This window comes from Oncorhynchus kisutch, linkage group LG11 (assembly GCF_002021735.2).
Source record: "Oncorhynchus kisutch isolate 150728-3 linkage group LG11, Okis_V2, whole genome shotgun sequence".
Classification (NCBI taxonomy): Eukaryota; Metazoa; Chordata; class Actinopteri; order Salmoniformes; family Salmonidae; genus Oncorhynchus; species Oncorhynchus kisutch.
In genome coordinates this window covers 45,473,349-45,494,658 of record NC_034184.2, presented here as the reverse complement: position 1 = coordinate 45,494,658, position 21,310 = coordinate 45,473,349, and the positions used below count along the sequence as shown (strand labels likewise).

Below are 21,310 nucleotides of genomic sequence, written 5' to 3'. Positions count from 1 at the left end.
GCAGAACACTGGCATTCCTGACTTGCAGGAAATAATGCACAGTACGAGCAGTATAGCTGGTGGCATTGTCATGCTGGAGGGTCATGTCAGGATGAGCCTGCAGCAAGGGTACCAAATGAGGGAGGACGATGTCTTCCCTGTAATGCACAGCGTTGAGATTGCCTGAAAAGACAACAAGCTCAGTCCGATGATGCTGTGACACACCGCTCCAGACCATGACGGACCCTCCACCTCCAAATCGATCCTGCTCCAGAGTACAGTCCTCAGTGTAACGCTCATTCCTTCGTCGATAAACGCGAATCCGACCATCACCCCTGCCTGGTGAGACAAAACCACAACTCGTCAGTGAAGAGTCGTTTTTGCCAGTCCTGTCTGGTCCAGTGACAGTGTGTTTGTGCCCATATCCGACGTTGTTGCCGGTGATGTCTGGTGAGGACCTGCCTTACAACAGGCCTATCTGCCCTCAGTCCAGCCTCTCTCAGCTTATTGCGGACAGTCTGAGCACTGATGGAGGGATTGTGCATTCCTGGTGTAACTCGGGCAGTTGTTGTTACCATCCTGTACCTGTTCCGCAGGTGTGATGTTCGGATGTACCGATCCTGTGGTGGTGTTGTTACACATGGTCGGCCACTGCGAGGACAATCAGTTGTCCATCCTGTCTCCCTGTAGCGCCGTCTTAGGCGTCTCACAGTACAGACATTGCAATTTATTGCCCTGGCCACATCTGCAGTCCTCATGCCTCCTTGCAGCATGCCTAAAGCACGTTCACGCAGATGAGCAGGGAGCCTGGGCATCTTTCTTTGGTGTTTTTCAGCGTCAGTAGAAAGGCCTCTTTAGTGTCCTAAGTTTTCATAACTGTGACCTTAATTGCCTACCGTCTGTAAGCTGTTAGTGTCTTAACGTCCGTTCCACAGGTGCATGTTCATTAATTGTTTATGGTTCATTGAACAAGCATGGGAAACAGTGTTTAAACCCTTTACAATGAAGATCTGTGAAGTTATTTGCATTTTTACGAATTATCTTTGAAAGACAGGGTCCTGAAAAAGAGATGTTTCTTTTTTTGCTGAGTTTATATGGCATGGCATATTTTACACCACTAATCGGGGAATTACTGAATCTGTGTATAAAAAGTAGGTTGTATAGATTAAGTTGGTCTCTGAGCACTTGTGGGATGAGGTATTTGGTGGGTGTGTTGTCCTGCCAGTGGTTGTGTATTTCTAGCAGCAACAGTTCCCCAGATGAGGTAGCATAGCTCTAACCTGCAGGGTGACTGTTTAGCGACTAAGGGCTAGCAGTAGCGTAATTTAAAAGCACTAAAGCTCTATGAAGCAGGAAGGCTATTAAGAGAGGGAGGTTAGAATATCCCACCAGATCAGCCACATACCCTCACTATTTATGCCTCAATGAGTAAGGGGGAGAGAAGTGATTGATAAATATTGTCCTAACTGGCCTGTCCGCTACGCCTACAGTAGGCTGTTACTGGGTCCCTGTGGCTTAGCTATGCAGTTAGTTTTTAACTCTACTTTCATGACATGGAAAATTATGCAACACATTAGCAAAGCGCATGACCACACACCTGAGAGTATTTTATTTTCAGCCACCTCCTGTGTTTGAGTGGTGCAAAATCCTCGTCACTTAAACTTAGCTGAATTGATATCTTTAATTTTACTCTGGCGATTCTTTCCCAGTCTTGCTTGTGCCATTTGTTTTTTCCTGTTAACGTAATGACCACAGAATCGTTTATAACTACCTGTCAAACAATCCAGTCATGGCTGAAGTGGGTTCAGTGGAATGCTGTACATTGGCTTAACGTTGCATCTATAAGAACGCTTTGTCGGGGATTTTGTCGAGGGACAACTTTATTTTCGGTGGTGTTCATTTTTTTGTGCAATCGAAAAAATTCAGGATTTAATATAGTTGAAATGTTTATAAATGAGATCCGCTTAAATGACTTCTGAAAATGAACACTGGTTATAGTGATATTATGTCTGATATCACAAACAATGTAAAGTATGAATAGATAGGTGTAACCTAGAGTCAAGAGTTTTGAATTAAAATGGTGCTGTCTCCTTTGCTTGACAAACTAGTTGAATTATGCAAGATAACGTGACAATAACATTATTAATGAAGAAGTCTAGACAGCACAGGTGAGTGAGTGCAGGTAGGCATAGACCGAGCAAGATTTGGGTTGTTGCAGCTCCATTCCTCCCCTTTAAATACATTTTTTCATGTATGCAAATACAACCAGTATATATAATGCCTTCGGAAAGTATTCACAAGTATTTGACTTTTTCCACATTTTGTTGGGTGACAGCCTTATTCTAAAATGGAATAATAATAAAAAAATATCTCATAAATTTACACACAATGCCCCATAATGGCAAAAACAGGTTTTTAGAAAACATTTCAGGCCACTCTACCATAAAATGTTTGATTGGCGGAGTGCTGCAGAGATCGTTGTCCTTCTGGAAGGTTCTCCCATCTCTACAGAGGAACTCTAGAGCTCTGTCAGAGTGAACATTGGGTTCTTGGTCAGCTCCTTGACCAAGAACTTTCTCCCCCATTTGCTTAGTTGGTCTTGGTGGTTCCAAACTTCTTCCATTTAAGAAAGAATGAGGCCAATGTGTTCTTGGGGACCTTCAATACTGCAGACATGTTTTGGTACCCTTCCCTAGATCTGTGCCTTGACACAATCCTGTCTGGGAGCTCAACCTACAATTCCTTCAACCTCATGGCTTGGTTTTTGCTCTGTCAACTGTGGGACCTTATATATCGACAGGGTGTGCTTTTCCAAATTATGTACAATCAATTGCATTTACCACAGGTGGACTCCAATCAAGTTGTAGAAACATCTCAAGGATGATCAATGGAAACAGGATGCACCTGAGCTCAATTTATAGTCTCATAGCAAAGGGTCTGAATATTTATGTAAATAAGGTATCAGTTGTTTATTTTTAATACATTTGTAAAAAAAAAATCTAAACCCCTGTTTTTGCTTTGTCACTATGGGGTAGATTGCTGAGGATTTGTATTGATTGAATCAATTTCAGATTAAGAGTGTAACGTAACAAAATGTGGAAAAAGTCAAGGAGTCTGAATACTTTCCCGAAAAACACTGTATATGCAAATAAGGCACATAAAATTGTCTTTAATTTAATCACAGGGTATAAAAAAATAACTGATATACCATTGATATTTACAATAAATGGAATACCTGCATTCCGACCAAAATGCCTGAACTCTGTGCTTGTAAAATGTTTTACAGTAGAAGTCAGAAGTTTACATACAGCTTAGCCAAATACATTTAAACTTTTTCACCATTCCTGACATTTAATCCTAGTAAAAATTCCCTGTCTTAGGTAAATTAGGATCACCACTTTATTTTAAGAATGTGAAATGTCAATATAATAGCAGAAATAATTATTTATTTGAGCTTTTATGTCTTTCATCACATTCCCAGTGGGTCAGAGGTTTACATACACTCAATTAGTATTTGGTAGCATTGCCTTTAAATTGTTTAACTTGGGTCGAACATTTTGGCTACCCTTCAACAAGCTTCCCACAATAAGTTGGGTGAATATTGGCCCATTCCTCCTGACAGAGCTGGTGTAACCAAGTCAGGTTTGTAAGCCTCCTTGCTCGCACACGCTTTTTCCATTCTTCCCACACATTTTCTATAGGATTGAGGTCAGGGCTTTGTGATGGCCACTCTCATACCTTGACTTTGTTGTCCTTAAGCCATTTTGTCACAACTTTGGAGGCATGCTTGTGGTCACTGTCCAGTTGGAAGACCCATTTGCGACCAAGCTTTAACTTCCTCACTGATGTCTTGAGATGTTGCTTCAATATATCCACCTAATTTTTCTCCCTCATGACGCCATCTATTTTGTGAAGTGCACCAGTCCCTCCTGCAGCAAAGCACCACCACAACATGATGCTGCCACCCCCGTGCTTCACAGTTGGGATGGTGTTCTTTGGCTTGCAAGCCTCCCCCTTTTTCCTCAGAACATAACGATGGTCATTATGACCAAACAGTTCTATTTCTATACGAAAAGTACGATCTTTGTCCATGTGTGCAGTTGCAAACTGTAGTCTGGCTTTTTTATGGTGGTTTTGGAGCAGTGGCTTCTTCCTTGCTGAGCGGCCTTTCAGGTTATGTCGATATAGGACTTGTTTTACTGTGGACATAGATACTTTACTTTCACACCAAAGTACTTTCATCTCTATGAGACAGAACGCTCCTCCTTCCTGAGCGGTATGACAGTTGCATGGTCCCATGGTGTTTATACTTGCGTACTATTTTTGGTACAGACGAACATGGTACCTTCAGGTGTTTGGAAATTGCTCCCAAGGATGAACCAGACTTGTAGAGTTCTACATTTTTTTTTATGAAGTCTTGGCTGATTTCTTTTGATTTTCCCATGATGTCAAGAAAAAGAGGTACTGAGTTTGAAGGTAGACCTTGAAATACATCCACAGGAACACCTCCAATTGACTCAAATTATGTCAATTAGTCAATCAGAAGCTTCTAATGCCATGACATCATTTCTGGAATTTCGAGCTGTTTAAAGACACAGTCAACTTAGTGTATGTAAACTTCTGACCCACTGGAATTGTGATAGTGAATTATAAGTGAAATAATCTGTCTGTAAACAATTGTTGGAAAAATTACTTGTGTCATGCACAAAGTAGATGTCCTAACCGACTTGCCAAAACTAGCACTTCAATGGGTTCAAAATCTGTTCCACATAGAGGAGCACTCTACCATGGTAAGCAAACAAGACATCACTTGGATTCTAGAAGACATTTTTAATCTCACCTTCACAGTGCATGAAAACACTATTACCCACTACACTTGGAGGCGTGATATTTTGAAACGGCTCTTTTAATGCTGTCATTTAAATTAAACAATGTGAAAATGCAAGGCAAACATCGTGAGCAGCAGTATTCCAAACATATTTGGGATTATTTGCAATGTCCCACTATTCAAAACTGTTATTTAGGCATGAGTGTGCGATTAGGCAGAAAATGTCAGCGTAGGTGTCTAATTGTCAGACTTTGAACCAAAACATATTCAGGCATTTTCTAAGAATCAGATTCACCGTCAAAACAAAGATTGATCAGCATTTAAATTAAGGACATAACATAAAATATTGTAGAAAAATGCTTGTGGGTAATTACATCAGATGAGATTAATTGTGTTTACCAGATGGCACTGAAAGAGAATCTGCTTTGATGATAAGTAGGTAATAATATGAACGATGTCAAGTTAAACTCAGGTGAGCTTATCAAAGACAGTATCATTAGCTTTCTGTCACAGATTGAGTCCATGAGAATATTTCTCCTCTCTAAAACTAATCTCTATTAGGCATGCAAAATGTTTGAAATTAAACTAAATGCATGATTATATCTGTGTTTGTGTTTTCATTTTAAATAGTACAGTAGTTTATTGGCAGACTATAATATACTTTATGATGCACCTGATATTCTGTTATTAGACATTCTGTTGGAAGTAAAAAGGCAAAAGCTAACTGTGCAGCTTGGCAGAGTGTTATGAGGGGAGTGTGTGGTCTTTGAGTGGAATTCTTTTGAGGAAATCCACAAACCAGAATCCTCCTACTTCACTGTTATCCAACCCAATTAGCTACCAGCCAGACATTTGAAACCATTTGTGTTGGATGGAGCTGGTGGCTGTGGTCTGGCATCTAGCGTGTGTATGTGTGTGTATGTCTGTGTCTGTGTGCATGCATGCGTAGTGCAATGCTGACGCTATGCCTCTCGTTTGGATGTGCATGGGCTTTGTGCCATAGTTCAGTTTAACCTGGCACAGCACTAAACGTGTATGAGACACAGCTAGTGAGAGAGAGGAGATCAGACATTCAGAGAGCGGTGGATAAAAAAAGCACTATGGCTTAACACTAGAACAGCTGGACGTTGATGGACCCCCCCTTCAAGCTAAAGAGCAGTCAATCTGACAGAAACATTCTAACAGAGTAATTAATATGTTTCATATATGCTATAGAAAAAAATAATCATTTGTTTGTGTTTATGAAGGCCTTGGGTAACATTAGAATACAATTTGTACTTCATTTCAAATAACACAATAGCATTTTCATTCGTTTCTGTTACTGTAGGCTATATGTTCAATCAAACATTTTGTGGAGTGCCTTTGTTAAAACTATGAAACAGAAAGCATTTGCGTTGGAACATGGGAACAGCTTGTTTTTACAATGACAAAATAAATAAAAAATAAATAAAATGTCAAGGGATAAAAACATTTGGGTTGTTATTTTACCTGAAATGCACAAGGTCCTCTACTCTGACAACTAATCCACAGATAAAAGGGTAAACCGAGTTTGTTTCTAGTAATCTCTCCTCCTTCAGGCTTCTTCATCTTCTTTGGACTTTATATAACAGTTGGCAACCAACTTTGAGGTCCCATTACCACTACCAACTGGACCTCAGTTCATCTTTTAATCACCCATGTGGGTATATGCTCCTAAAAACCAATGAGGAGATGGCACGTGGGTATATGCTCCTAAAAACCAATGAGGTAATGGGAGAGGCGGGACATGCAGCGAGTCAAGCGTCACAGATAAAACCAAGTTCTATTTTAGCGCCTGGCTACACAGACACTCGTTGACGCCCGCGAGCAGTGTGGGTGCAATTATTTAATAACATCTACAGTACCAGTCAAAAGTTTGGACACACCTACTCATTCAAGGGTTTTTCTTTATTTTTACTATTTTCTACATTGTAGAACAACAGTGAAGACATCACAACTATGAAATAACACATATGGAATCATGTAGTAACCAAAAAAAGTGTTAAACAAAGCAAAATATAGTAGCCACCCTTTTCCTTGATGAAAGTTTTGCACACTCTTGGCATTCTCTTAACCAGTTTCATGAAGTAGTCACCTGGAATGAATTTCAATTAACAGGTGTGCCTTGTTAAAGGTTAATTTGTGGAATTTCTATCCTTCTTAATATGTTTGAGCCAATCAGTTGTGTTGGGACAAGGCAGGGGTGGTATACAGAATATGGTCTTTTACCAAATAGGGCTGGGTCCATATTATGGCAAGAACAGCTCAAATAAGCAAAGGGAAATGACAGTCCATCATTACTGTAAGACATGAAGTTCAGTCAATGCGGAAAATTTCAAGAACTTTGAAAGTTTCTTCAAGTGCAGTCGTAAAAAGTATCAAGCGCTGTGATGAAACTGTCTCTCATGAGGACTGCCACAGGACGGGAAGAACCAGAGTTTCAAGTTCATTAGAGTTAACTGCACCTTAGATTGCAGCCCAAATAAATGCTTCATAGAGTTCATGTAACAGACATCTCAACATCAACTGTTTAGAGGACACTGTGTGAATCAGGCCTTCATGGTCAAATTGCTGCAAAGAAACCACTACTAAATGACACTAATAAGAAGAGACTTGCTTGGGCCAAGAAACACGAGCAATGGACATTAGACCGGTGGAAATCTGTCCTCTGGTGTGATGAGTCCAAATGTGAGATGTTTAGTTCCAACTGCCATGTCTTTGTGAGACGCAGAGTTGGTGAACGGATGACATCCACATGTGTGGTTCCCAACGTGAAGGAGGTGTGATAGTGTGGGAGTGCTTTGCTGGTGACTGTCGGTGATTTATTTAGAATCCAAGGCACACTTAACCAGCATGGCTACCACAGCATTCTGCAGCGATACTCCATCCCATCTGGTTTGGGCTTAGTGGGACTATCATTTGTTTTTCAACAGGGCAATGTTCAAAACACACCTTCAGGCTGTGTAAGGGCTATTTGACCAAGATGGAGAGTGATGGTGCTACATCAGATGACCTGGCCTCCACAATCACCCGAAATCAACCCAATTGAGATGATTTGGGATGAGTTCGACTGCAGAGTGAAATGGAAAGCAGCCCACAAGTGCTCAGCATATGTGGGAACTCCTTAAAGACTGTTGGAAAGACTGTTGTTGTTCCTCATGAAGCTGGTTGAGAGAATTCCAAGAGTGTGCAAAGCTGTCATCAAAGCAAAGGGTGCCTATTTGAAATATATTTTGATTTGTTTAACACTTTTTTGGTTACTACATGGTTTGGTGGTTTGGTGATTTGGTGATTCCATATGTGTTATTTAATCATTTTAATATCTTCAATATTATTCTACAATGTAGAAAATAGTAAAAATAAAGTAATGCCCTTGAATGAGTAGTTGTGTCGAAACTTTTGACTGGTACTGTATGAGTAAATTTATTTTGCAACGAGAGCGGTGTGATCAGCATGTAAACATCATTATAAGCGGCAAGTCGCCTTGATAAATAGTGAAACTTGGCAAAAAAAGCAATAGCAATAGCATTATAACGTATATTACTGTTGATATGACAACAATCAAAAATAGTAAATTATTGTCAGCTCGTACTTGTGTGCATCTTCACCCAATTGTAAGGACCGACACTGGAGATGGGAAGCAGGTACGGGGAGTTGAACATGTAATGAAGAACAGACAGGTAACAGGACAGGAACAGCGTCAGCACACGGGTACACAAAGACATATGAACATATTAATGCTGAAGCGGGGGAACAGAGCGGGGAAACAGAGCGATATAGAGGAAGTAATGACAGAGGTGATTGAGTCCAGGTGAGTCCGATAATTGCTGATGCGCGTGACGGGGGGAAGGCAGGTGTGCGTAATGATGGTGGCAGGAGTGTGCATTGCTGGGGAGCCTGGCGCCTTCGAGCGCCATGGATGGGGAGCGGGAGCAGGCGTGACACCAATGGCATCAGCTGAATTTAATTTAGCTGTTATCCCTTGTCCTAACAATTGACAAAATGTTTTGTAACATTCACTTACTTGACACACTTTGACATAACTTTGTTTGGTTGTAGTGCGTAATAGTATGTGGCTTTCTCTTGAATGTGTCCCGTTGTCTTGTCATTCTTTAGCAGGTGCCGTTTTTTACGCAGAGGGAGGGAGCTCCCGTCTCACTTTGTTCATGGTGCTGGTCAGACCTGATTTCTTTGCAAGCAACTTGTTCGCCAATGACAGTTGAAGTGAAGGAATAGAATGGCCCGCCCTGTTCTTCATTCACAATTGGTGATTCCACTTCTTTCGCTTCTCCTCGCTCATTAACTCACCCATTCTCCCTATGATCCTTTACTTAATTTCTTAAAACTGTTGGTATATGTGTGAAACTGGTGTGAAAATATGTGTGACATTGACAACAGCAGTGTGGTATATCGACTTAGTTAGGAAAAGTCAAGGACGGAGGGCAGCATGAGCTAAAAAATGGCAGGGAAAAAAATCTAAAATCACGAGCAGTCAAAATGACTGCTTTAGCGGTTCTAAAGATTAACACCAGCAGAGTACACTGAACTAACCACAGCACAGAGAGGGGGTGTTCTACAATTAATCCAAACACGCAGTGTTCTATGCATGAGACAATGTACTGAGGAAAGGAGAGATGGGAACGGTAATATGAGTGGAAGCAGCCTCTCCTAAAGGATGTTGTAGGTCTGAGTCGGTTTTACTGAGCAGTGGGACAATCAAAGGGAACCGCTGAGCCCTGCAACTCCCCTGCACCTACACCTCCAGCCACCGGGAGGCACTACACCCAGAAGTTGAATTGCCCCCCAATGGGAGAAGCCTTGCCTAGGGACGTGCCAGTACCAACCATTTTGGAATTCAAAGGGGGGAATCCCAACATAACTGTTGTCTACATCAGGATGACTAGCTGTCCAGCACTTACATCCCTCATTTGGTGAGAGACACAAACAATGACTATTGTCATGTAGCAATACCATAGTGCAGTTATTCCTGGTTGACTGCCATTGTTTTCCACAAGAAAATAACCCAATAACAGTAAACTGATTTCTCCAGGATTTCTATTCTAATCCTGTAAATGGCATTCCTATGCACAAAACAATCCTACCAGATGCCTACATGAGAAATTACTGGAGTGGAAAAGCGCCCTCTAAACAGTGGATGTGAGGGGCTGCCAGGGCGGCTGTTAGAAGTGAGAAAGGGCCTGTGAGGCCGTGCCAGATCGGCAGTAATTGGAGGGACCTTCGCATATGCAGTGCCACGTCGGAGGGTTGTACTCCCAGAGCAGAGGAGAGCAAGGAAGAGTCCAGTGCCAGGGTTAAAAAAAAGGTATAGTTATGAGAGAGGCAGAGAGAGAGAGAGAGGGCTGAGAGATGGCTGGCTGGCAGCATCCCCCACCCTAAGTAGCCTCACTACTGCTCTGAGTGCCCCTCACAATCAATGACAATCACTCCCTGTCTATCAAGCCACACAGGTTTGGTTTGGAATTTGTTCACTTCTATAAGCCTTGTCATACTCTCAACCTCTGTCATTGATAATCACAAAGGGACAGCTTAGTCATTAAAGGACTGCGTTGCTTTTCTCCCCATGGCTATTTTATCTCAGAACACTGCGTAGCTGCACTGGGCCCTCCGAACAAGCTAAATAATAGCTGAACACAGTAGACAGGCTTATCTAATCTGAATCGGACACAGTTAACAACCACGCAGAAACAGGCAAGCACGCAAGCAAACACACAGACACACATCCGCACGCGCACACACACACAGTGGCTGAAGGGTATAACTACCTACTGAAATATTGCAAAACAATGCCCCTTCAATGCCAGAGGAGTGTTTTTCCCTGTCTGCATCTGTAGACTGTAAGCTGTCATCTGTCAATTGGGATGGGCCAGCAGCCGTTATGACAGGATAACAGTGATTTAGTGTGACAGGGATACAAGGCCACAGTATCCATCACAGGGGAATGGCCTGCATACTCTGACTTCAAAACTACCCCACCAATTCCCCACTCCTCCCACTTTACAGCGCAGCCTATCACAGCTGATTTACACCATGCCATGGCACCAAAACAGGATGTCAATTTATGGAGAGTAATAGACACCATCAACTCAGGAGCCCTGCCCTGTTATTCTTACACAACAAGCAGTGGGTGCATTTCATTATTCACCATAATAAGCTGCATTATGTACAAAAATATAGACAAGATAAACTTTTGGACAGAAATAAATGTCCAATCTGTGATTAACTCTTACTGTACCATAGAAGTACAGTATAATTCCTAGAACAGACATCCGCATTCAGGTCAACAGTCTTTAATAGGGGGACCAGTGGCAGTATTGAGTGGATGTTATACCCATTAACCAGGGAGTAAAAGCAGGAATTTCATCATTCAGTGTGTGCTTTATTATCAAGCCATTCTATTTCTATGTACTGTACCTTGAGGAGTCGGCTGGCGGGGGAGCCGCTGCCGTTGATTGGGTGACATTTGAAGTTGAGCAGCAGGTCCCCGATGGCATCCTGGTCCCCATCGGCCCTCTGAGTAGAGAGGGGTGGAAGGGGGGCTCTCTGTCCTGCCGTACACGAAAGACCCTGGAAGTTAGACGGTCTGATCAGAAAGGCCTCCAGGGCTATGTTAGGAGACACCTGGATGGAGACAGAGTGATAGGGAGGGTGGAGTGAGATGTTGACAAAACTAAACCAAAGTGCTGGTCATGCTGAGCTGTGAGATTAAAAGAATGATGAACTAGCTTTGATTCTGAAACCAATCTTGGTAGCACTTTATAAGGTGCAGATATTGGATCTTAATTTGGTCACTCTTTTGTCGCTGAGAATTTTCCCGGGGTTGCAGGCACTTTTCATGAAGCCTAATTTTGACTAGCTAAAAGCCTAACCACGATCAAGCAACATTACATCTACGGAAAAGTGTGAATGGACTAAATGTTAAAATTCTATTGCTGCAGGATTCTTTTGTTGCAAACAATACTGGTCACCTGTATCCTTTAAGGGGTTCAAATGTAATTTATAGACATTTAAGTGCATTTGATGTTTGTCTACCTACCTTTGATATGACCTGCGTGTCTATGGTGAGAGCCAGGTCGGCGATGCGTTCCACACACTGGACGATGCGAGTACACGCCCTGGCCTCGTTCTGAGCCATCCACAGGATGTGTTCCTCCACCAGCATCATGTTACTGGCTATGTCAGAGATATAGTCCCCTAGCTACAGGATTCAGGTAAAAGAGAGAAAAGTAGATCTGTCATTAACATCTATCACATCCACTAAAGAAAAGCCATTTATTATACCAAAACGGATTGCTCGAGGGTGGTGATGGTGACTTTATTCATTATATAAAGATTTAATTTAGATTAGCGTCTCCAATGGGGCATAATCACTTCAATGTGATGACAGTTGAACTATTTACATCAACGTCAGAGTTTTTTAATCTAACTGTTCTGTAGAGAGATTGGGTTGGCATTAATCATTGTGTATCTGGGAATCCAAGTATTGGTAGGTTTTCTAGTATGACTGTGTTTACCTATGGCAAGTGGCTCGGAGATGAGAGCTCCAACTAATGATCTTCGCACAGAAAAAGCCAATTCCAATTCCAACACACTCCTCTGATCTGTGTGCCCAGACCCTGTAGTTGTCTTCAATCGTATAGAGGATAGACATTTTGAATTGGTTAAGGGAATATTATATCTTAATCACCACAACTCCCAGGTGCATTATTGTCACAAGCAAGAAAAAAAGTCAGATGAAAAGTGAATCGCTTTTCAAAATATATTGAAGGTTGTATGGTGGCAGGATAAGACGCCTTTATTCCTGAACTGTGAGTGCATGAAGCATAAAGTGCTAGTTCCATTTCCATCCTGAACTATTCAAACCCTTTGCTATGAAACTCGAAATTGAGCTCAGGTGCATCCTGTTTACATTGATAGCCCTGGAGGTGTTACTCCACCTGTGGTCTTGATTGGACATGATTTGGAAAGGCACACACATGTCTATATAAGGTCCCACAAGTCATGAGGTTGAAGGAATTGTCCGTAGAGCTCCAAGACAGGATTGTATCTGGAGAAGGGTACCAAAAAATGTCTGCAGCATTGAAGGTCCCCAAGAACACAGTGACCTCAATCATTCTTAAATGGAAGAAGTTTGGAACCACCAAGACTCTTCCTAGAGCTGGCCGCCAGAGTTCCTCTGGCTTATGTCTGAGTTCCTCTGTGGAGATGGGAGAATCTTCCAGAAGGACAACCATCTCTGCAGTTATTCACCAATCAGGTCTTTATGGTAGAGTGGCCAGACATAAGCCACTCCTCAGTAAAAGGCGCATGACAGTCCGCTTGGAATTTGCCAAAAGGCACCTGAAGGACTCTCAGACCATAAGAAACAAGATTCTCTGGTCTGATGAAACCAAGATTGAACTCTTTGGCCTGAATGTCAAGCGTCATGTCTGGAAGAAACTTGACACCATCCCTAAGGTGAAGTATGGTAGTGGCAGCATAATGCTGTGGGGATGTTTTCCAGCGGCAGGGACTGGGAGACCAGTCAGGATCGAGGAAAAGATGAACGGAGCAAAGTACAGAGAGATCCTTGATGAAAACCTGCTCCAGAGAGCTCAGGACCTCAGAATGGGGTGAAGGTTCACCTTCCAAAAGGACAACAACCCTAAGCAACACAACGCAGGTGTGGCTTCGGGACAAGTCTCTGAATGTTCTTGAGTGGCCCAGTGAGAGCCCAGACTTGAACCCGAACGAACATCTCTGGTGAGCCCTGAAAATAGCTGTGCAGTGACATTCCCCATCCAACCTGACAGAGCTTGAGAGGATCTGCAGAGAAGAATGGGAGAAACTCCCCAAATACAGGTGTGCCAAGTTTGTAGCGTCATACCAAAGAAGACTCGAGGCTGTAATCGCTGCCAAAGGTGCTTCAACAAAGTACAGAGCAAAAGGGTCAGAATATTTACATCCCCAAAAATGTCTAAAAACCTGATTCTGCTTTGTCATTATGGGGTGTTGTGTGTAATTTGATGATACATTTTAGAATAAGTCTGTAGCGTAACAAAATGTGGAAAAAGTCAAGGGGTGTGAATACTTTCTGAATGCACTGTAAATTGCATGGACTCAATCTGTGTGCAATAATAGTGTTTAATATGATTTTTGATTGACTACATCATCTCTGTACCATCATGTTATGGGTATGCTTGTGAGGACTGGGGAGTTTTTCAGGATAAAAAATCTACGGTATGGAGCTAAGCACCGACAAACTCTTAGAGGACAACCTGTTACTATCTGCCTTCCACCAGACACTGGGAGATAAATTCACCTTTCAGCAGGACAATACCCTAAAACACAAGGCCAAATATACACTGGAGTTGCTTACCAAGAAGACCGTGAATGTTCCTGAGTGGACGAGTTACAGTTTTTACTTAAAATCTACGTCTTCAGGCAAGACCTGAAAATGGTTGTCTATCAATGATCAACAACCAATTTGACAGAGCTTGTTGAATTCTGAAAAGAATAAATGGACAAATGCTGCACAATCCAGGTGTGGAAAAATGTTAGAAATGTACCCAGAATGACAGCTGTAATCACTGCCAAAGGTGCTTCTACAAAGTACTGACTCAGGGTGTGAATACTTATGTAAATGAAATATTTCTGTATTTCATTAGTCGTCCACAATTTGACATAATTTTAAGGCACTGTATAGTTTCCCTTCAAATGGCATGATACGAAGTTGACGCACTGATGACATCTCAGCAAAATTAGCACCCAAAGTCTTGCCTTTATGGGGCTGGAGTTGACTAGCCAGCTACCGGAGCAAAAAGAGATAGCCATTCATATGTGCCTTTCATTGGACTATAAACCGCTTGTCCAAAGAAAACAGCTTGGGTTCTTTATTGTATCATTCCTTGAACTTAGAGTGTGTGATCAAACACATTATAACGTTTTAGTGGACTGAAGGATGGATGCTGAGGCTAAGTGCTGTGTGTGTTTTGTTTTTTGTGTGTTTGTGCGTGAGCGTGCATAGGTGTGTGTGCGTACGTTAGTGTGTGCGTGCAACCTTCTGTGTGTGTGAACAGCAGATAAGTGCTGCTATCATACGTACGTCTCTGCGCTGGTCCACTAGGCGAGTCAGCCTCTCCACCAGGTGTGTGACAAAGATGACATCCATCACATCGCTGAAGTCCCCTGCCCTGCTGGTGAAGGCTACCAGCTGCTGGGCTAACGGCTGGGCATTACTGGTGTTGATGGTCATCTGGAAACAGAACAGTGGTTGGGAGGCTAGATCACTTGGATTTAGATGCATTTCATACGTGCATATGGGCATAAATTAAGCACGATATTAACTTAAATAAAATGTAAAATGCTAAGCACGGATAATATAATTGAAGATTCTTCACTTTTCAACCCCCTTGTCTCACGCTGTTTCTGCTAGTGAGAAAGCCGGAAATCGATGTTTGAGATAATAGTGTGGATGTAAGGTGAGAGTTCCGTGCCTGACTCTCCTGGGTTAAAGGTGAGATTTGTGGAGTGAATTGCTGTCCTACCTGGGTGAGCTCATGCAGTACACGGGTCACCTCGCTGGCATACGGGCACTGGGTATAGTCGTCCTCTGCCCACTGGCCTACCGGGTCACAGCGTCGCCAGGCCTTCTTCTCCCTCTGAGTGGGGTGGTGTGAAGAGGCACCAGAAGGGTGGGGGGCAGAGCCAAATGTGGATGGAGCACAGGGCAGGAAGGCCAAGAACCCTGCCAGGGTCTTTGGCCACCTGTCACAAGAGATGGTATCAATATCCTTGTCACCATGATCCACCATAAGCCTTGATTTCCCAATGACATATGTGACACTTTGCTTTGTTATTACTAAGTTATCATATACTGTTGATCTGCTGTTGAAATGCATAACAGGTAAACAATCATAATGGCACTGCATATTACATTTTAATCTTACTGCAGTTTATACCCTGAAAATACCCTAAAAAACAAGCTTTTTTCATTTCACAATGTAAATTTGGCCATTTTTCAAGAAGTGAAAACAAGAGTAAATTGAGGAGAGACTGAGGAGAAATCTGTTGTGTTCGTGAGGAATCTGTCTGGCTTTCTCCCCTTCATCACGGCACCGGCTACTTAGTAATGTATGGCACTAATTTCCCCCAAACAAAAAAGGCTCTCATTTTCCAGCCCATAACGTCACTGCTGGGCAAAAACAAAGACTCTCTGCTCGCTGCACTTGACGTGGGCTGTAAAGTACAGGAGAAACGCACAACAATGGAGCATAGTGTACACGAAAACAAGACAGGAGGGAGAGAAAAAGTAAACTTCTCAAGTCTTCCAGATGCCGACAGAGATGGCCGCCTCTCTTCGCGTTCCTAGGAAACTATGCAGTATTTAGTTTTTTTACGTGTTATTTCTTACATTGGTACCCCAGGTAATCTTAGGTTTTATTACATACAGTCGGGAGGAACTACTGAATATAAGAGCAACGTCAACTCACCATCATTACGACCAGGAATATGACTTTCCCGAAGCAGATCCTGTGTTTTGCCTTCCACCCAGGACAATGGATCGGATTACAGCCGGCGACCCAACACAATTACGCCGTAAAAGGGGCAAACGAAGTGGTCTTCTGGTCAGCTCCGGAGACGGGCACATCGCGCACCGCTCCCTAGCATACTACTCGCCAATGTCCAGTCTCTTGACAACAAGGTAGATGAAATCTGAGCAAGGGTAGCATTCCAGAGAGACATCAGAGACTGTAACGTTCTTTGCTTCACGGAAACATGGCTCACTCGAGAGACGCTATCGGAGTCGGTGCAGCCAGCTGGTTTCACGGAAACAAGCATCTTTCTGGTAAGAAGAGGGGCAGGGGGGTATGCCTTATGATTAACGAGACGTGGTGTGATCATAACAACATACAGGAACTCAAGTCCTTCTGTTCACCTGACTTTGAATTCCTCATAATCAAATGTCGACCGCATTATCTACCAAGGGAATTCTCTTCGATTATAATCACAGCCGTATATATTCCCCCCCAAGCAGACACATCGATGGCCCTGAACAAACTTTATTTGACTCTATGTAAACTGGAAACCACATATCCTGAGGCTGCATTCATTGTAGCTGGGGATTTTAACAAGGCTAATCTGAAAACAAGACACCCTAAATTCTATCAGCATATCGATTGCGCAACCAGGGCTGGTAAAACCCTGGATCATTGTTATTCTAACTTCCGCGGTGCATATAAGGCCCTCCCCTGCCCTCCTTTCGGAAAAGCTGACCAGGACTCCATTTTGTTGCTTCCATCCTACAGACAGGGACTAAAACAAGAAGCTCCCGCGCTCAGGTCTGTTCAACGCTGGTCCGACCAATCTGATTCCACGCTTCAAGACTGCTTCGATCACGTGGATTGGGATATGTTCCGCATTGCGTCCAACAACAACATTGACGAATACGCTGATTCGGTGAGCGAGTTTATTAGAAAGTGCATTGGTGATGTTATACCCACAGCAACAATTAAAACATTCCCAAACCAGAAACCGTGGATTGATGGCAGCATTCGCGCAAAACTGAAAGCGCAAACCACTGCTTTTAACCAGGGTGACCAGAAACATGACCGAATACAAACAGTGTAGCTATTCCCTCTGCAAGGCAATCAAACAAGCTAAGCGTCAGTAATAGAGACAAAGTAGAGTCGCAATTCAACGGCTCAGACACAAGAGTTATGTGGCAGGGTCTACAGTCAATCACGGATTGCAAAAAGAAAACTAGCACCTTCGCGGACCAGGATGTCTTGCTCCCAGACAGACAAAATAACTTTTTTGCTCGCTTTGAGGATAATACAGTGCCACTGACAAGGCCCGCTACCAAAACCTGCGGACTCTCCTTCACTGCACCCGACGTGAGTAAAACATTTATATGTGTTAACCCTCGCAAGGCTGCAGGCCCAGACAGCATCCCCAGCCGCGTCCTCAGAGCATGCGCAGACCAGCTGGCTGGTGTGTTTACGGACATATTCAATCAATCCTTATCCCAGTCTGCTGTTCCCACATGCTTTAAGAGGGCCACCATTGTTCCTGTTCCCAAGAAAGCTAAGGTAACTGAGCTAAACGACTACCACCCCGTAGCACTCACTTCCGTCATCATGAAGTACTTTGAGAGACGAGTCAAGGACCATATCACCTCCACCCTGCCTGACACACTAGACCCACTCCAATTTGCTTAGGTCCACAGAGGAAGTAATCGCAACCACACTGCCCTAACCCATCTGGACAAGAGGAATACCTATGTGAGAATGCTGCTCATCGACTACAGCTCAGCATTTAACACCATAGTACCCTCCAAGCTCATCATCAAGCTCGAGACCCTAGGTCTCAACCACGCCCTGTGCAACTGGGTACTGGACTTCCTGACGGGCCGCCCCCAGGCGGTGAGGGTAGGTAACAACATCTCCACCCCGCTGATCCTCAACACTGGGGCCCCACAAGGGTGCGTTCTGAGCCCTCTCCTGTACTCCCTGTTCACCCACGACTGCGTGGCCATGCACACCTCCAACTCAATCATCAAGTTTGCGGACGACACTACAGTGGTAGGCTTGATTACCAACAACGACGAGACGGCCTACAGGGAGGAGGTGAGGGCCCTCGGAGTGTGGTGTCAGGAAAATGACCTCACACTCAACGTCAACAAAACAAAGGAGATGATTGTGGACTTCAGGAAACAGCAGAGGGAGAACCCCCTATCCACATCGACAAGACAGTAGTGGAGAGGGTAGTAGTTTTATGTTCTTCGGCGTACACATCACGGACAAACTGAATTGGTCCACCCACACAGACAGCATCGTGAAGAAGGCGCAGCAGCGCCTCTTCAACCTCAGGAGGCTGAAGAAATTCGGCTTGTCACCAAAAGCACTCACAAACTTCTACAGATGCACAATCGAGAGCATCCTGTCGGGCTGTATCACCGCCTGGTACGGCAACTGCTCCGCCCACAACAGTAAGGCTCTCCAGAGGGTAGTGAGGTCTGCACAACGCATCACCCCCCGGGGGGGGCAAACTACCTGCCCTCCAGGACACCTACACCATCCGATGTCACAGGAAGGCCATAAAGATCATCAAGGACAACAACCACCCGAGCCACTGCCGAGCAACCACCCCGATATCATCCAGAAGCGAGGTCAGTACAGGTGCATCAAAGCAGGGACTGAGAGACTGAAAAACAGCTTCTATCTCAAGGCCATCAGACTGTTAAACAGCCACCACTAGGATTGACTGGCTGCTGCCAACATACTGACTCAACTCCAGCCACTTTAATAATGGAAATTGATGGAAATTGATGTAAAAAATGTATCACTAGCCACTTTAAACAATGCCACTTAATATAATGTTTACATACCCTACATTACTCATCTCATATGTACATGTATATACTGTACTCTATATCATCTACTGCATCTTGCCATCTTTATGTAATACATGTATCACTAGCCACTTTAACTATGCCACTTTGTTTACATACCCTATATTACTCATCTCATATGTATATACTGTACTCGATACCATCTACTGCATCTTGCCTATGCCGCTCTGTACCATCACTCATTCATATATCTTTATGTACTTTATCCCTTTACACTTGTGTGTATAAGGTAGTAGTTGTGGAATTGTTAGGTTAGATTACTCGTTGGTTATTACTGCATTGTCGGAACTAGAAGCACAAGCATTTCGCTACACTTGCATTCTAGAAGAAAAAGAAACGCACACCTATTTAGGCGAGGTGCTGGCTAGCAGAGTAGAAAACTTGAAATTTAAAGAGAGCCGCACACTCTAGGAGCTCAGATGCAAAAAAAAAATTACACTCGCATTAACATCTGCTAACCATGTGTGTGTGACAAATACAATTTGATTTGATTTGAGATGGACAGGGAGGGAGGCGCAGGGAGAGGTGGAAACACAGACCTGGGTTCAAATACCATTTGCAATCTTTTCAAATACTTTTATCTGTGCTTCACTGAGCTTGCCTGATGCAATAGCACCAATTGAATAGTCCCAACATAGTAAAACCCCTCCCATATGGCACTCCAGGAAGACTGAAGCAAATGCTCAAAGTTTTTTGAACACAGGTCTCATGGAGAGCCAGTCAGAGACTAATTGGACTGTTTTATAGGCATCTATAAAGCTCGGTACATATGTATTTGCCTTTTATTGATTGATATGAAACACAGAGCTTTCCTAATTTGTGGGGATAATTGCTAGCTAAACAGTACTTGCATTCCAAGGAAATGTTTTTCATTTGACTTGTTTACTTTCTTTGTTATTTAATATTCTACAGTAGTTTCCTATTTGAGCAGAGCTGAGTTGAGTAAGTCATTGGGCTTTCACATTTCATTTTCTCATAACACTCTGTCTCCTTGAATGCCCACATAAGGTCAGGCATGTTTTTAGCCACCTTGCTGCACTGTAGCTGACCTTTGACATTGACATTTAGCCTCGACCCGAAGAGGTCCTTGTGTCTGGTCTGGTCAAAGCACTTACCTGAAGTCTCCCTTGTTGCCGCTGACCCTGTCTGCTGAGCAGTAGGGCGCTGACGTCTCCAACACAACGATCTCCATCTCTCTGGACCTGTTGCCACGGGAACTGGTCACCTGGCACTCCCAGTTGCCAGACAGGCTGTGGTCGATGTTGGAGAGGATGACTTCACTGGAGGAGAGAAGAAGAAAGATTTGTGTGTGTGTGTGTGCATGTGTCTTTCTGCTAACCGCACAAGAACTACTCAGTTCAAGAGGCAACTGTGAAACTCAGAATAGTGATGTTTTGATAACTTATAGCTGTGCTCGTGACATACCATTGGTGATTGATACTTAAATGGAGCATATCTCCTTTGTAAGGAGGATATCTAATTGAATCGGACATCCATGGTTATATAAAGGATACATACATGACAATGACAACAGACAGATTATATCAAGTATTGGATTTATGCTATTATTTAAATCCATCAATTGAGAGAACGCACCTTGTGATACATTTGAAAATAAACCCAACAAACTGCTAGGCAAGAACCACTATCTCCATGGAAATATTTCTCAGCATAAAGCCAACTGTATTTTTTATTAGTAATGCATAATAATTGCCATAAAATCTACATTTCCATGTGGCACCTCAGAGCATTGACTGCTTTGCTCCACACTTTTGTTAAGCAGCGTTCAGTGTTGCTGAATAATAGCAGCCGCAGTTTCCCAAAAAAACACGACTTGTCAAATTCGACTTAGGATCAACACTATGCCATGGGTGTGTGACAGTTGACATTCAAATTATAAATGACAGGCAAGAGAAGGCACTCAAATGTTCCACAGTAAAAAAAAAATTGTAGTTGTTGAGTGCCGGAGAATAATCATTGACAGTGCTTCTGAACAGAGGATATGCAATAAATATTTATTCAGCGACAAACTATAGTTCCGTGGGCCTCCCGGGTGGCGCAGTGGTTAAGGGCGC

The 21,310-nt window shown here is 43.2% G+C and overlaps 1 protein-coding gene across 1 annotated transcript in view; it reads right to left on the bottom strand.

Annotated features, from left to right (window-relative positions):
• The window catches only part of adgra1b (adhesion G protein-coupled receptor A1b), a 248,648-nt gene that overhangs the window by 149,457 nt on the left and 77,881 nt on the right, over positions 1-21,310 (bottom strand). The window contains exons 8-12 of the mRNA XM_020495023.2: positions 20,351-20,515; positions 15,370-15,589; positions 14,928-15,077; positions 11,880-12,041; positions 11,258-11,464 (exon numbers count right to left, since the gene is read on the bottom strand). Of these exons, the coding sequence (XP_020350612.2) occupies positions 11,258-11,464; positions 11,880-12,041; positions 14,928-15,077; positions 15,370-15,589; positions 20,351-20,515 (904 nt within the window). The remainder of the gene's footprint in view (positions 1-11,257; positions 11,465-11,879; positions 12,042-14,927; positions 15,078-15,369; positions 15,590-20,350; positions 20,516-21,310) is intronic.